This window comes from Microcaecilia unicolor, chromosome 7 (assembly GCF_901765095.1).
Source record: "Microcaecilia unicolor chromosome 7, aMicUni1.1, whole genome shotgun sequence".
NCBI lineage: Eukaryota > Metazoa > Chordata > Amphibia > Gymnophiona > Siphonopidae > Microcaecilia > Microcaecilia unicolor.
The window spans coordinates 267,166,633-267,181,102 of record NC_044037.1 but is presented as its reverse complement, the minus strand read 5'-3'; the positions used below and the strand labels follow the sequence as shown (position 1 = coordinate 267,181,102).

The following is a 14,470-nucleotide window of genomic DNA, read 5'->3' as shown; positions in this document are numbered from 1 at the left end:
GCAGTGGTCCCAGCACAGACCCCTGGGGAACCTTAATGTCCACCCTTCTCCATTGAGAATACTGACCATTTAACCCTACACTCTCTGTTTTCTATCATTTAACTAGTTTTTAATCCACAATAGGACATTGCCTCCTATCTCATGACTTTCTAATTTCCTCAGGAGTCTTTCATGAGGTACTTTGTCAAATGCCTTTTGAAAATCCAGATAGACAATATCGACCAGTTCACCTTTATCCACATGCTTATTCAACCCTTCAAAGAAGTGTAGCAGATCCATGTTGGCTTTTGTCTCATTAATCCATGCTTTTGAATATGCTCTGTAATTTTGTTCTTATAGTCTCTACCATTTTGCCTGGTACCGACGTCAGGCTCACCGGTCTGTAATTTTCAGGATCACCTCTGGAACCCTTTTTAAAAATCGCTGTTACATTAGCCACCCTCCATCTTCTGGTGCCATGCTTGATTTTAAAGATAAATTACGTGTTACTAACAATAGCATTACACGTTCATTTTTTAATTCTATCAGTACTCTGGGATATATAAATGCTGTTAGGAGCTTGGCTGAATTAAATTTATTCGGAAATAAAGTTTGATCATGAGGACTTCTGTGTAAAACTGGATACATTTTAAAACTGTAAAGGACAAAGCTCTGGTCTGTCTAATTGCATGCAGTGTACAACTGAGTTCATGATGAAATACTCACAATACTTACTGAGCAGGAGTACTACTGAAAACTGTGTCTTGGGTGTTACACTGGACATATTATTCCCTGTGCTTTCTCAAATTTAAGCCCTCTAAGTTTTCACTTTTGACTGCTGCTTGTTTCATATTTTTAATAAAACAAGGTAAAATTATGTATAATCATACCTGATAATTTTCTTTCCATTAATCATAGCTGATCAATCCATAGACTGGTGGGTTGTGTTCATCTACCAGCAGGTGGAGATAGAGAGCAAACTTTTGCCTCCCTATATGTGGTCATGTGCTGCCGGAAACTCCTCAGTATGTCGATATCAAAGCTCCATCCGCAGGACTCAGCACTTAGAGAATTACACCCACGAAGGGACACTCTGCCCAGCTCACCACCGCCGAAATGGGGGAGGGGAATTAACCCAGCTCATCCCCACACAAGTGGGGGAGGGGAATCCGTCCAGCTCATCCCCGCGGAGCGGGGGAGGGACACCACACCCGCCGATGCGGGGGGATCTGGCTTATCCTGCAACCGCAACCGCGGGAGGAGCTGACTGACCCTAACACCGCCGAAGTGGGAGGGGTACAAAGCTGCCCTACAGCCGCACGAAGCGGGAGGGAGTGCCGGCAGAATTTTAAGTCTCAATCCAGCCCCGTAAAACGGAGGGGAGAGGAATGCAGCAGCTCACTGTAACACAAACTCGTCTTAACTCTTGAAGAATCCAAGTGAAAAAACTTGAACACGAAGTCTTTCTGAAGTAACTGAAGACTAAACTTGAACCTGAAATGCAACCAGAATAAAAACAGTACAGATATCTGGGAGGGGCTATGGATTGATCAGCTATGATTAATGGAAAGAAAATTATCAGGTATGATTATACATAATTTTACCTTCCATATCATCAAGCTGATCAATCCATAGACTGGTGGGATGTACCGAAGCAGTACTCACCCAGGGCGGGACATTGAAATCCCTGACCTCAACACTGAAGCTCCAAACCGGGCCTCCGCCCGTGCAGCCACAGTCAAACGGTAATGCTTGGAGAATGTATGAGCCGAAGCCCAAGTTGCCGCCTTGCATATCTCTTCCAAGGAGACGGATCCGGCCTCTGCCATCGAGGCCGCCTGAGCTCTCGTGGAGTGAGCCTTCAGCTGGATAGGCGGCACCTTCCCCGCGGCCACATAAGCCGCTGCAATGGCTTCCTTGACCCATCTTGCCACTGTAGGCTTAGCAGCCTGCAGACCCTTACGAGGACCTGCAAACAGGACAAACAGATGATCCGATTTCCGGAAATCATTGGTCACTTCCAAGTATTTTTTTTTATTTATTTATTTTATTTATGTTAATTTATATACCGTATCTTATTGCATCTGCAAAACAGAACGGTTTACATATATATAAAAAAAAATTGGTATATACAAATAAACAGACATAGGAATTCCATTCATGACAGGAAAGCACAGCAATCAAGATAAACTACATAATAAATCAATACAAGTTAAAAATCTAATATCCAGTTAAGCTATCCCATTTTTCTTTGTCTTTTTGACCTTATCTCATTATGCTAAGTTCTGTTCTACGTAGCTTATAAAGAGAAAGGTTTTCAGAAGTTTTCGGTAATGGAGATAAGATTTCTCTAATCTGATCTCCTTTGGAAGGCTATCTGATGATGACTCGTCTCACATCCAGATATTTAAGAGCAGAGTACTCCTCTGGGTAGTCCTCCCTACGAAAGGAAGGGAGACAGAGCTGCTGATTCACATGGAAGCGAGAAACAATCTTGGGCAGGAAGGAAGGCACTGTGCGAATAGTCACTCCTGCCTCAGTGAACTGCAGAAAAGGCTCTCGACATGAGAGCGCCTGGAGCTCGGAAACTCTTCTGGCTGAAGTGATAGCCACCAAAAAGACTGCTTTCAACGTCAGGTCTTTCAGAGATGCCTTCGACAAGGGTTCAAAAGGCGGCTTCTGCAATGCTCTTAGTACCAGGTTGAGATTCCACGCAGGCACCACTGAGTGCAGAGGAGGGCGCAGGTGATTAACTCCCTTGAGAAAGCGCACCACATCTGGCTGCGAAGCCAGGGAAGCACCCTTCAGGCAGCCCCTGAAGCAAGCCAGAGCCGCTACCTGGACTTTAAGGGAACTGAGCGACAGGCCTTTCTCCAGACCTTCTTGCAGGAACGCCAACACTGAAGAAATTGGAGCAGTGAAGGGAGAAAGTGAGCCTGCTTCACACCACGCTGCAAAGATACGCCAAACCCTGGCGTAAGCAGTAGAAGTAGAGCGCTTCCTCGCTCTCAGCATAGTGGCGATGACCTTGTCTGAGAAGCCCTTCTTCCTCAGACGCTGCCGCTCAATAGCCAGGCCGTAAGACCAAAGGGGGAGGGATCCTCCATCACCACGGGACCCTGATGTAACAGGCCCTGCTCCACTGGCAGCCGCAGAGGATCGTCGACTGAGAGCCTGATCAAGTCCGCATACCAGGGACGCCTGGGCCAATCCGGACCCACCAGGATTACCCTGCTGGGATGCTTTGCCACCCGGTCTAGCACCCTGCCCAACATGGGCCAGGGCGGGAACACATAGAGAAGCTCTTGTGTCGGCCACTGTTGGAGAAGAGCATCTACTCCCAGGGATCGAGGGTCCCGTCCTCTGCTGAAAAAGCGCGGCACTTGGCAATTGGCCGATGACGCCATCAGATCTAGGCTCGGCTGGCCCCAGCGCTTCGTGATGTCCAAGAACGCCTGAGCAGATAGCTGCCACTCTCCGGGCTCCAAGGTATGGCGACTGAGAAAGTCCGCCTTGACATTCATGACTCCTGCAATGTGGGCCGCTGACAGCTGTTCCAGGTTCGCTTCCGCCCACTGGCATAGACTCATAGCCTCCTTGGCTAGAGGGGCGCTCTTGGTACCTCCCTGGCGGTTGACATAGGCCACAGCCGTGGCATTGTCCGACAGGACCCGTACAGGCTTCAACACCAGTACCGGGATGAACTCCAAAAGCGCCAACCGAATGGCTCTGAGTTCCAGGAGGTTGATAGACCACTTTGCCTCTGCAGGAGACCAGAGCCCCTGCGCTGTCCTTCCCAAGCAGTGGGCTCCCCAGCCCGACAACGAGGCGTCCGTCGTGACGACAATCCACTCTGGGGTCACCAGAGGCATTCCCGCAGACAACTTGTCTGTCTGCATCCACCAGCTCAGCGCCTTGCGCACTGCTGGGTCCAAGGGAAGGCGCACAGCATAATCCTCCGACATCGGAGTCCAGCGCTGCAGCAAAGAGTGTTGAAGTGGTCTCATATGAGCCCTGGCCCAGGGAACAACTTCCATCGTGGCCGTCATAGAGCCCAACAGCTGCACATAGTCCCAAGCCCGAAGGGGAGAGGCTACTAGGAACTGGTCCACCTGAGCCTGAAGTTTGACAATCCGATTGTCTGGCAGGAACACTCTGCCCACTTGGGTGTCGAATCGAACCCCCAGGTACTCCAGGGACTGAGTCGGGCGCAGCTGGCTCTTCTCCCAGTTGATGATCCATCCCAGGGAGCTCAAAAGAGCAACTACCCGGTCCACAGCTTTGCCGCACTCTGCATAAGAGGGGGCTCGGATCAACCAGTCGTCCAGATAAGGATGGACTTGTACCCCTTCCTTTCGTAGGAAGGCACCGATGACCACCATTACTTTGGAAAAGGTCCGCGGAGCAGTAGCCAACCCGAAAGGGAGGGCTCTGAACTGGAAGTGTCGTCCCAGGACTGCAAAACGCAGAAAGCGTTGATGAGGAGGCCAGATGGGAATATGCAGGTACGCTTCCTTGATGTCCAAGGATGCCAGGAACTCTCCTGCCTTCACTGCCGCTATAACAGAGCGGAGAGTCTCCATGCGAAAGTGCCGCACTTTCAAGGCCCGATTGACCCCTTTGAGGTCGAGGATAGGCCGGACAGAACCTCCTTTCTTTGGTACCACAAAGTAAATGGAGTAACGTCCCTTGCCAAGCTGACTTTCTGGCACCGGAACGACCGCGCCCAGGCGGATCAGATTGTCCAAGGTCTGCTGCACTGCCACAGCTTTGACCGGAGACTTGCAGGGAGAGAGTACAAACCCATCTTTTAAGGGTCGGCAGAACTCTAGTTTGTAGCCGTCTCTGATGACTTCCAGCACCCACGCGTCTGAAGTTATTGTGGTCCACTTGCCCAGAAACGAGGACAGCCGTCCTCCAATCTGCACTGGGGCGTGGACCAAGACCCCGTCATTGGGTACGAGACCCTGGGGGAGGACCGGAGGGAGCACCTCCGGGACGGCGGTCTCTGCGAAAGGAATGCTGCTTGGGGGAGAAATTCCTCTTGAAGGAAGAGGGGGCAGAGGAACCCGACTTGCCCGGGCGGTACCGACGGGCTTCCTGCAACCGTCCTCTGGAGGTACTGGGACGAGTACTAGCCCGAGCCCTGACCTCTGGTAATTTCTTGCCCTTAGACGTGCCGAGATCGGTCACGATTTTGTCCAGCTCGACCCCAAAGAGCAGCTTGCCTTTAAAAGGCAATCTAGCCAGGCGGGATTTAGAGGCGTGGTCAGCAGACCAATGTTTCAGCCAAAGCCACCGCCGCGCAGAGATTGTCTGAGCCATGCCTTTCGCTGAGGCCCTCAAGACATCATACAGCAAGTCTGCCAAATAGGCTAAGCCCGATTCCAGGGCCGGCCAATCAGCCCTCAAGGAATGATCCGAGGGGGAAGCCCGCTGCACCATAGTCAGGCACGCCCTGGCCACATAGGAGCTGCAAACTGAGGCCTGCAAACTTAAGGCAGCCGCCTCAAAGGACGACCTTAAGGCCGCCTCCAATCTTCTGTCTTGAGCGTCCTTTAGGGCCGTGCCACCTTCCACCGGCAACGCCGTTTTCTTAGTCACCGCAGTGATTAAAGAATCCACGGTAGGCCACAGATAGGCCTCACGTTCACTCACAGCCAAAGGATAGAGGCGGGACATAGCCCTAGCCACTTTAAGGCTCGCTTCTGGGACATCCCATTGAGCCGAAATTAAGGTGTGCATGGCATCATGCACGTGGAAGGTTCTAGGCGGGCGCTTCGTCCCCAGCATAATGGCAGAGCCAACAGGGGCTGAGGGAGAGACGTCCTCCGGAGAGGAAATCTTCAAAGTGTCCATGGCCTGTAACAACAGGTTGGGCAAATCCTCTGGGCTAAAAAGCCGCGCTGCAGAGGGGTCATCCGCTCCATCCGAGCGGGGATCCGTCTCCTCCAAGGAATCCGCAAAGGACCGTTGGGAGACCTCAGACACGCTGCCCTCATCTACATCGGAGGAGACAAATTCCTCCAAGGCCTGGGAATCAACCCGAGGGCGTTTACCTCTGGGAACCTCAACCTCTTTACCAGACGAGGGAGCAGGGGCAGCGTTGTGCATGAGGAAGGCCTGATGCAGCAGCAAAACAAACTCGGGGGAGAAACCCCCCAGACTGTGCACTTCCGCAGCCTGGGCAACAGCCCTAGATGCACTCTCAACCGGCGCTCGCAATAGCGGGGGAGAGACATGCTGTGCATCCAAAATGGCGTCCGGCGCGAAACTCCGCGAAGGAGCCGCGCGGGAAGAACGGCTCTTAACTTTAGCCGCTTCTGTGCCGTCGCCCAAATTAAGGGCGTTCATGGCATTAATGTCTCCAACCTCAAGGGCGGCCCAAGAAGAAGCCGTCCGAGCCGCGTGGCCGGCCAAGATGGCGGAGGCGAGGAGCGGGGGATGGGCGTTTATGGCGGGAAAAACCGCCACGCCGGAGGAAGGACAGGGACATTCATCGGTCACGAAACTGTCACCCAACAAGGGCGAATCAGGCTTTAAGACCCCCGCATCCCCTCTAGAAGCGCTCAAGCGACCCGGGGAGCGACCCTTTGCGCCCTCGCCCTCCGACGCCATATGCCACGAGGAGAAGAATCGGGGAACCCCCTGCCCGCTATAAAAAGGTAAAAATTACCTGCTGTCCGCTCCGAGTTGTAACGACCTGGTGTCCCAGTGAGTAGCTGCAATAGACGCTTAAATAAACGTCGAAATAAACGCCTTTAAGGACGTTCAAAAATTTTTTTTTTTTTTTTTTTTAAACGGAGCCAGCGGGAGGGGGGAGAAAAGGAGGGACCTGGCACCACCAGGTTTGCACTTGCTCAAAAGAGCCCTCAACCCCAGGCACTCAACAAAACCTAAAAATCAGCCTTGGAGGCCTAGCCAGAGCTGCTGCTGTGTGTGACCACCACCTGCTGAGATAGAGAACATACTGAGGAGTTTCCGGCAGCACATGACCACATATAGGGAGGCAAAAGTTTGCTCTCTATCTCCACCTGCTGGTAGATGGACACAACCCACCAGTCTATGGATTGATCAGCTTGATGATATGGAAGTGACTATATTACTTTTTAGTTCACAACTTACTGACAACTAATGTAGAGTCACTAGACCGTTGAAATTCAAACAGGAAACCAACAAACACAGCAAGGCGAGGCTGTCTGCTATATGCATCATTTCAGAAAAAAAACAAAAAAAACAGCCATATGCTGCAAATGTCTCTCTTCCCTGTCAGTATGTGAGCAGGAATTGGTTCACGTGCTGAAGAAAGGACGACACTAAGAAAAACTTTTCCATTGGATTCTGGGCTCCTTCTCCTCCACCCTCCAAATCCATTAAAAAAAAAAATCCCCAATGGTCTAGTCAACACCCTTACCTCCCGTGGATCCCCCCCAACAGCCAGAGCAAACAATTCTCTGGTGGTCTAGCAGCCTCCTCTCTGCACACCCAGAAGATGGAAGACAGAATTGTTGCCACTTGCTCCTGCCTCTGTACCATCTTGCAAAATGGCAGCTACTGACTTCCATTTGGTGCATCCTGAAACACACCTTATTCCCTTATATGGCAGACTTCCACTGCACGGGATTAGGCTCTGCCATCAATAGCAGCATAAATGCAGGAGCAAATGGGCATCGCTCCTGTCTTCCACCTCAAGGTGTGCGAGTTGAGGACCTAGGGGTCAGGGTCTACTAGATCACCAGGGTCTTTTTTTTGTTCTGTGTATCAGGGGGCTAGAGACTTGGGGGGGGGGGGGGGGAGTGAAGATCCAGGTGGATCAGTGATCTAAGATGAAGTGCAGTAGTTCACCTCAGATCACAGCCTGTTCCAAAGCACGTTTTGGGCACTCTATGCCTCCTCTGACTTGGCGTTAAAGCCCTGACATTGTGATGAGCCTCACATTCCTCAGGGCACCTCTCTGCATCTTATTAGTCTTATTGCCATTAATTTAAATATGATGTGTGCTGATGTCTACCCAAAGCTTTGCGCAGGGTTACCTGTGAACGAACCCCTTTCTGCATCTTGTGTTTGCACTTTATTACATCTGTTCAATTAATTTACAGATGCATTTTAATACTTATTTATATTTATGGCCGAGATCATGTCCCTCTTGAGTGGCAGGCTTACGAGACTCTCTTCCATTTAATTTTTAGCTACCTATCTTGAATATGTGCCTTTTGAACTCCATTCTTTATTGTTTTTAACAGCTTCAAATTTTTTTAGCTAGGTCATTCATTTCTCATGGTATTTGTATTTGTACTAATTCATCTGGTAAACTGGAAGTATTTTTTTTTAAATTTTAGATAAGAAAAACAAAAACAATGTGCATTTTCCCTCAAGTATTTTATTTATTAAAAAAAAAAATGGACTAGTTGATGGGGTCAACTTGTGAAAGCAGAACATTTTAGCTTTGGGATATTAACTTTTCTTTTGTTTGGTATCAACTTGAAAATTAAGATAAACCGACAAACCTATCACAAAATCAAATCACTCCAAATTTACCTAATTTCCCCTCACATTTTTCTTTTGTAAATATAAAAAAAAAATTCTTTTACCTTTTGATGACTCCGACAATAACCCCTGAAGTACCTCCCAACTAACAAAAGAGACTTACAAAAAAAAAAAGACATCTGTGTTCCCTGAGTGTGTATGCAAGTGGCGGCCTAACCATTACGCCAACTGAGGCAGAGACCTCAGGCGGCACTTGTCATAGAGTGACATCATTCATTCCCCCCCTCCCCCCCACTGGACATGGTCTGGTTTCCCCCTGTTCCTTTCTCAAACCCCTTCCCCGAGTCTATCTTTTTTGCTTTCCAAAATTCGTCGTCAGCAGCGATTCCTAAAAAGGCATGGGATAAGCATGTGGGATCGCTTAGGAACAGGAAGAATTAGGGGTTACAGAGGATGGGCAGACTGGATGAGTCATATGGCCTTTATCTGCCGCCATGTTTCTATGTTTCTAGGTAACATATGGCTGATGTGTCATTTAAGATTTATGGTACAACACGTAATGTTCCCTGTAAGGATCGAATTGATGTGAGCAAACTTTTTCTTCGCAAGGAAAGGACCGAGTTGATGTGAGCACAAATTTTCCATTATATTACCCTGTGAGCACTTCTTACAGATAGGAACACAGAGGACACACACACACATAACACTAGCAAGGAGGTTGACAGAATTCTACGAGCCAGGCTATGCATGTTTTCCCTATTTTTTTGCTTGTAGTTTATATGTGGATGGGGTTAAGCAAGTGAAACTCAGTTACCCTATCAGGAAGGCAATTTTCATACAAGGGATCTACCTGCCTATCTGTTATTTCTCAGTGATTGAATTTGACCAAAATAATTATGCAGGAAGGTTAGTAAATGCTAGAATCTATATTAATTTATTATGAGCAACACTTCACTGGCAACTAATACTCAAGTGCCGATATTGCATTGACTTGTTATCTGAATCTCTGTTACCTATATTGAACTATCTTTGTGTATTTCAGGACTGTAGCTTTTACCATACTGTACATACTATGTTCTTATACTACATAACCCAATAAATAAAAAGATAAATCCCACACCTTTTTAATCCTCCAAGGAACTACCTATTCTTTTACTATACCAACATTCCTCCCCAGCACCCAACATCTGTTCTTTTAGCTTGGGTCACATAAGAGCACAAACTGCACAACAACTCAGCAAGCACTTTGAGCATCTCTGCACAACTTTGTGAGAAATCCCAGCAGTGTATACAGGAAGTCACAAAAGCAAAGCTTTCCATGGACTTGCAACAATTCATTTTATTCCCATCTTGCTCTGCAAACACTAACTTTGCACTAAGAGAATGAAGACCTTCAGTTTAATTAACTGGAAAGGCGAGTTACTGCTAATTCTTTTCCCATGCACTTTGAGCCACACTTTTCTGAAGGTGGCCTTAAAAGAGCAGATGTTGAATGCATCATGTTAAGACAATGGTTCAAAGGCATTTGCGTTCAGGAAAACTAAAAAGAGTTCTTGTTTAACCCATGTGCAGTTAATAGAATATGTTTTTCTTCCTGTTTACGGTGGTACTACCAATGTCAAAACATTCTTACAAGTATGGTTTTAACTGAACACCTGTAAGACTCAGAATTTTTTCCCACAAGATGAGGCAAGTATGTGTAAGTTAAACATGCATATTCCTAGCAAGAAAACAAATCTCTGAAACTCCACGTTTGTGCCTCTTGTATAGCCGCGGGAAGAGTCCACAAAGGTGGAGGAATATGGAACACTACGAACGCAGCAGAAGAAAGCAGAGTAGTGTAACCAACATGACACTTCCACAAAGCACCAGGACGAAAATATGCGTCATTAAAAAAAGAAACTTTATTTTCTTAAAAGACTCTTTCAGCCTCTTGTTTAGCCACCATGAAAAAGATTTAAGTTCAAGCTAGAAGCTGCCTTTTGTTAACTGAAATAAGGAAAGATACTTTCAAATGTGAACTACAGAGCACCATGGGTTAGGGTTACTAGGCTCACAGTGCAGGGCAACTCGGTCCATTCCTGGTTTGATTCCACTGCAGACTTGTAGGCCTCCTGACCTTAGGAAAATGAGAACTCCAAGGCCCTGTGTACACTAGGGTAAAGCACAAAAAAGAAAAGGTATTTATCTGCTGATTTAGTGGGACTGAGCCACTGCAATCAGGCATGCAGATCCACCTGACTGCATCAGCACGTCTGCTTCCTCTGGCACTCAGCTTTGCAGCATCAAAGGATGCTGGAAAAAAAAATGTGCCAATATATCAACTCAAGTAGCTCCATATTTCACTCAAATAACGGGAACTCTGACAGGAAACGAATTTTTGAAATTGGGTTTCATTTATGACGTGCAGCACCTAGCAAAGATGTCATAGAAAGGATTACAAAACTGTAAGGTGGTGGTAAAAAACGTGCATACCTTTGTGTGAAGAAGATTAAGTAGTTTGGTTCCAATTGGTACCATTTTATCTAGCTTTGTAGTTCTGTGATACTGATGCTCCTTAAACACTTTGGTTATCAGGACAAGAGATGCATTTCTGTATATACTACTAGAGTCACAAAATAAACTATATAAAATGAAGTTATGTACGTTACTCCTGGGGGAATTATACACAACTGTGCAAAATCCTTCACTTGCCATGCAGAATTCTGCACAGAACCCAGAGGCAGTGGCAACTAGCACTATTGCCACCACCACCTCACACCCAGGTCTCTCCCCCCTGCCTGTGGCCCCCTCCCCCGGCTTGCCCTCCTTCTGGGACTGATCACCACAGGAGAAGGAGAGAGCAGCTGCACATTGGGACTGCATCCTCCTCTACTGCTCTAGTTCTGAATGGTGAATTTGAACCTAGGGTATCCCTGTGCAGTTAAAACTCAGCAATTCTGGCAGAGGAGGATATGGCCTGCTATGCAGCCATTCTCCTCCCCCATCTGTGCTGAAGAACACTGACGATGGAAAGGACAGAGAGCAAATGAAGGGGGCGCAATGGGAGGAGTTGTGTATGTGTGCACTAGAGGTATCAAAGGGGGAGGAAAGAAAGCAAAGAGGGAAAGCCATGGGGGTGCCACAGATGAGGTGTATGTGTGCATGCCAGGGATACTTTGGGGGAGGGAGAAGGGAGTAACCAGATAGCTGGGAAGGTGCATTAGGATTCACTAAATGAGCTATGGGGAGAGTGTATGGGGAGGGGAGGGGAGGAAGAAGAGGGTTTGAAACAGTTACAGTGCTGGGGGGTTTAGGAGATATAGTAGGGTGTCTGCCCAGTGGGGAGATGGGAGGGGAGGAGAGTTACAATGAGGTATGTGGGAGGTGAGCTATGGGAGTATATATGGTTGGGGGGCAAGAAGGATTTAAGAAGTAACAGGGTGTATGTGTGTGAAACAAGACAGCAAGGGTATGTTGGTGCTGGGGAGGGGCAGATGTAAGAAAGAGATATTGGGTCTCTATGGGGATGTGTGTGTTTGAGTAGGGGTTTGAGACAGAGATGAATTGGAGGTTCTTGCTAAGGGATGGGGGGAGGGAGAGAGAGAGAAGAAAGTTGGAGTGGGGGTAGGGGATGGTGTGTCAGGTCAGAAAAGCCAAGTTTTCTATGCTGTGGAAATTCTACACAAAAAGAATGTAGAATTTAAAAATGTACAACACAAGCACAAAGAGGGAAACCAAAGCACAAAAACGTGAGTATTACGGTGTGTTGTCACCAGGACATAACGGACTTCTGACGAATTTGGAATGAATTAATAAACTGAGTATTTGGGCCATGTTTATTATTCCTTGTATAGCTTTTGTTTCTTCTGAAGAGCTACCATTATCGACCCCTGACGCAGGTATAGATGCTGAAACATTGCTGTTTGCTATCCTCTATCCTGGATGAAGCAAATAATTTGTTGTACAAAATTTGCCTAAGAATAGCATGTGGTGGCTACAAATAATGATCCCAGAGTAATCGATAAACTTCACCTTCTAGCATCTAACAGCCAAAAAAACATTTGCATCCAAAACATGGGGGTCTTGACCTGCTAGCTTTGGCAACTTTTCCCTACATGTACTACTGTTTTTTTTTTTGCAAAATTCTAGCAGAAAGGAGATAAACTTGTTTTGTTTTTAATGTGGGGAAAAAAACCACACTGACTTTGTTTTGGTGTTTACAAATGTAGGAGATGCTCATTCTTTTGTATGACCAGTACTAGGGAGTTATCAATTAATTAATCGGTAACATTCATCTCACTAATTCTGTCATGTGACACAATATCAGAAAGTCATTTATCTTTTCAGCTTTGCTGGCTATGTTTCATGACTATATTTAGCACTGCTGTTTCCCAGCATACAGATGCATGTCCAGTTTACCATTTCCTTCCAGACATATGTCACCACCTGTGTATCACTCTTACTCTTTGAACTGCTGAGGTGAAGCTCTGTGGGTGCTCAGAGATTGTTTTAATAAAAATGTAGTAACATTTTATTTCTCTACTGTCCAATTATTTTTACCAACAATGGAAATAATCAATTTGATTGGATGCTGCTTTAGTTGAAATAGCATCATAACATTTTTTGTGGAAGTTCGATTTCTAAAGCCAAGCTTTGACAATCTATTTAATAGACTTGGTATTATGCAAAGATTTGAGCACAGAATTTGTACCATGGATATGGGATCTACCAGGCAATACTTACCCTCAGATCAATGACTCTATTGTCCAGTCTTGTATCCTGGTTTACAGTAGCTCTTCCTTCCTAAACAGTTCACAAACACACACACAATAAAACAATGCAAAGACAGACATCCTATACTCAAAATGCTGTTTTTATAGAAAACAACAAAATTAAAAAAAAAAACAGAGGCAGATGGCAATGTATAGATTAACATCTGACAGTGGACTCTTGTTCTCTAAAGCTGTTGCCTCAATTAGTGATTGGTTGAGCTATACTAGACCTATTGCTACTTGTAGATAGAGGTATATAAAATAATGAGTGGAGTGGAACAGGTGGATGTGAAGCATCTGTTCATGCTTTCCAAAAATACTAGGACTAGGGGGCATGTGATGAAACTACAGTGTAGTAAATTTAAAACAAATCGGAGAAACGTTTTCTTCACCTAACACGTAATTAAACTCTGGAATTCGTTGCCGGAGAACGTGGTGAAGGCAGTTAGCTTGGCAGAGTTTAAAAAGGAGTTAGACGGTTTCCTAAAGGACAAGTCCATAAAGCGCTACTAAATGGACTTGGGAAAAAATCCACAATTCCAGGATTAACATGTATAGAATGTTTGTACGTTTGGGAAGCTCACCAGGTGCCCTTGGCCTGGATTGGCCGCTTTCGTGGACAGGATGCTGGGCTCGATGGACCCTTGGTCTTTTCCCAGTGTGGCATTACTTATGTACTTATAAATAATGGGAATTGTTTAAAGAAAAAGAAGAAGAGGGAAATGGTATGTACAGGAGAATAAGATTTAAGACTTAAAAGCAAACTCAAAAAGATGGGCTTTTAGCTTGGATTTGAATAGGGTTATGGAGGGAGCACCAAGCACAAAATCAGAAGTTTATTCCAGGCATCTGGTGCAACAAGGTGGGAAGAGAGTTAGCAGCTGGAGGACAAGGGCACAGATAAAAGTACTTACTTGATGAGTAGATATCCTAAGAAGGGGTATAGGGAGAGATGAGAGGTAATGAGGGGCTGCAGAATGAATGCAATCATAGGAGAACCTTGAACTTTATGTAGAAACAGATAGGGAGCCAATTAAGTGACATGAGGAGAGGGGGTTACATGAATGTAATGATACTCGCCAAATTTAAGTCATGCAACCAGGGGCGTAGCCAGACTTCAACGGTAGGGGGATCCAGAGCCGAGGTGAGGGGGCACATTTTAGCCGACCCCCCCCCCCCCCGCCATTGCCGACACCTCCAACAACTTTGACCCCCCCCCGCTGATGACCCTCTCGACCCCCCCCCGCCCG

The 14,470-nt window shown here is 46.7% G+C and overlaps 1 protein-coding gene across 3 annotated transcripts in view; it reads right to left on the bottom strand.

The window, feature by feature from the left end:
• Positions 1 to 14,470, bottom strand: part of DARS1 (aspartyl-tRNA synthetase 1) — a 155,890-nt gene that overhangs the window by 38,161 nt on the left and 103,259 nt on the right. For all 3 annotated transcript variants that reach the window (XM_030209906.1, XM_030209909.1, XM_030209910.1), the window contains exon 9: positions 13,192 to 13,251. In XM_030209906.1, coding sequence (XP_030065766.1) covers positions 13,192 to 13,251 — 60 coding nt within the window. The remainder of the gene's footprint in view (positions 1 to 13,191; positions 13,252 to 14,470) is intronic.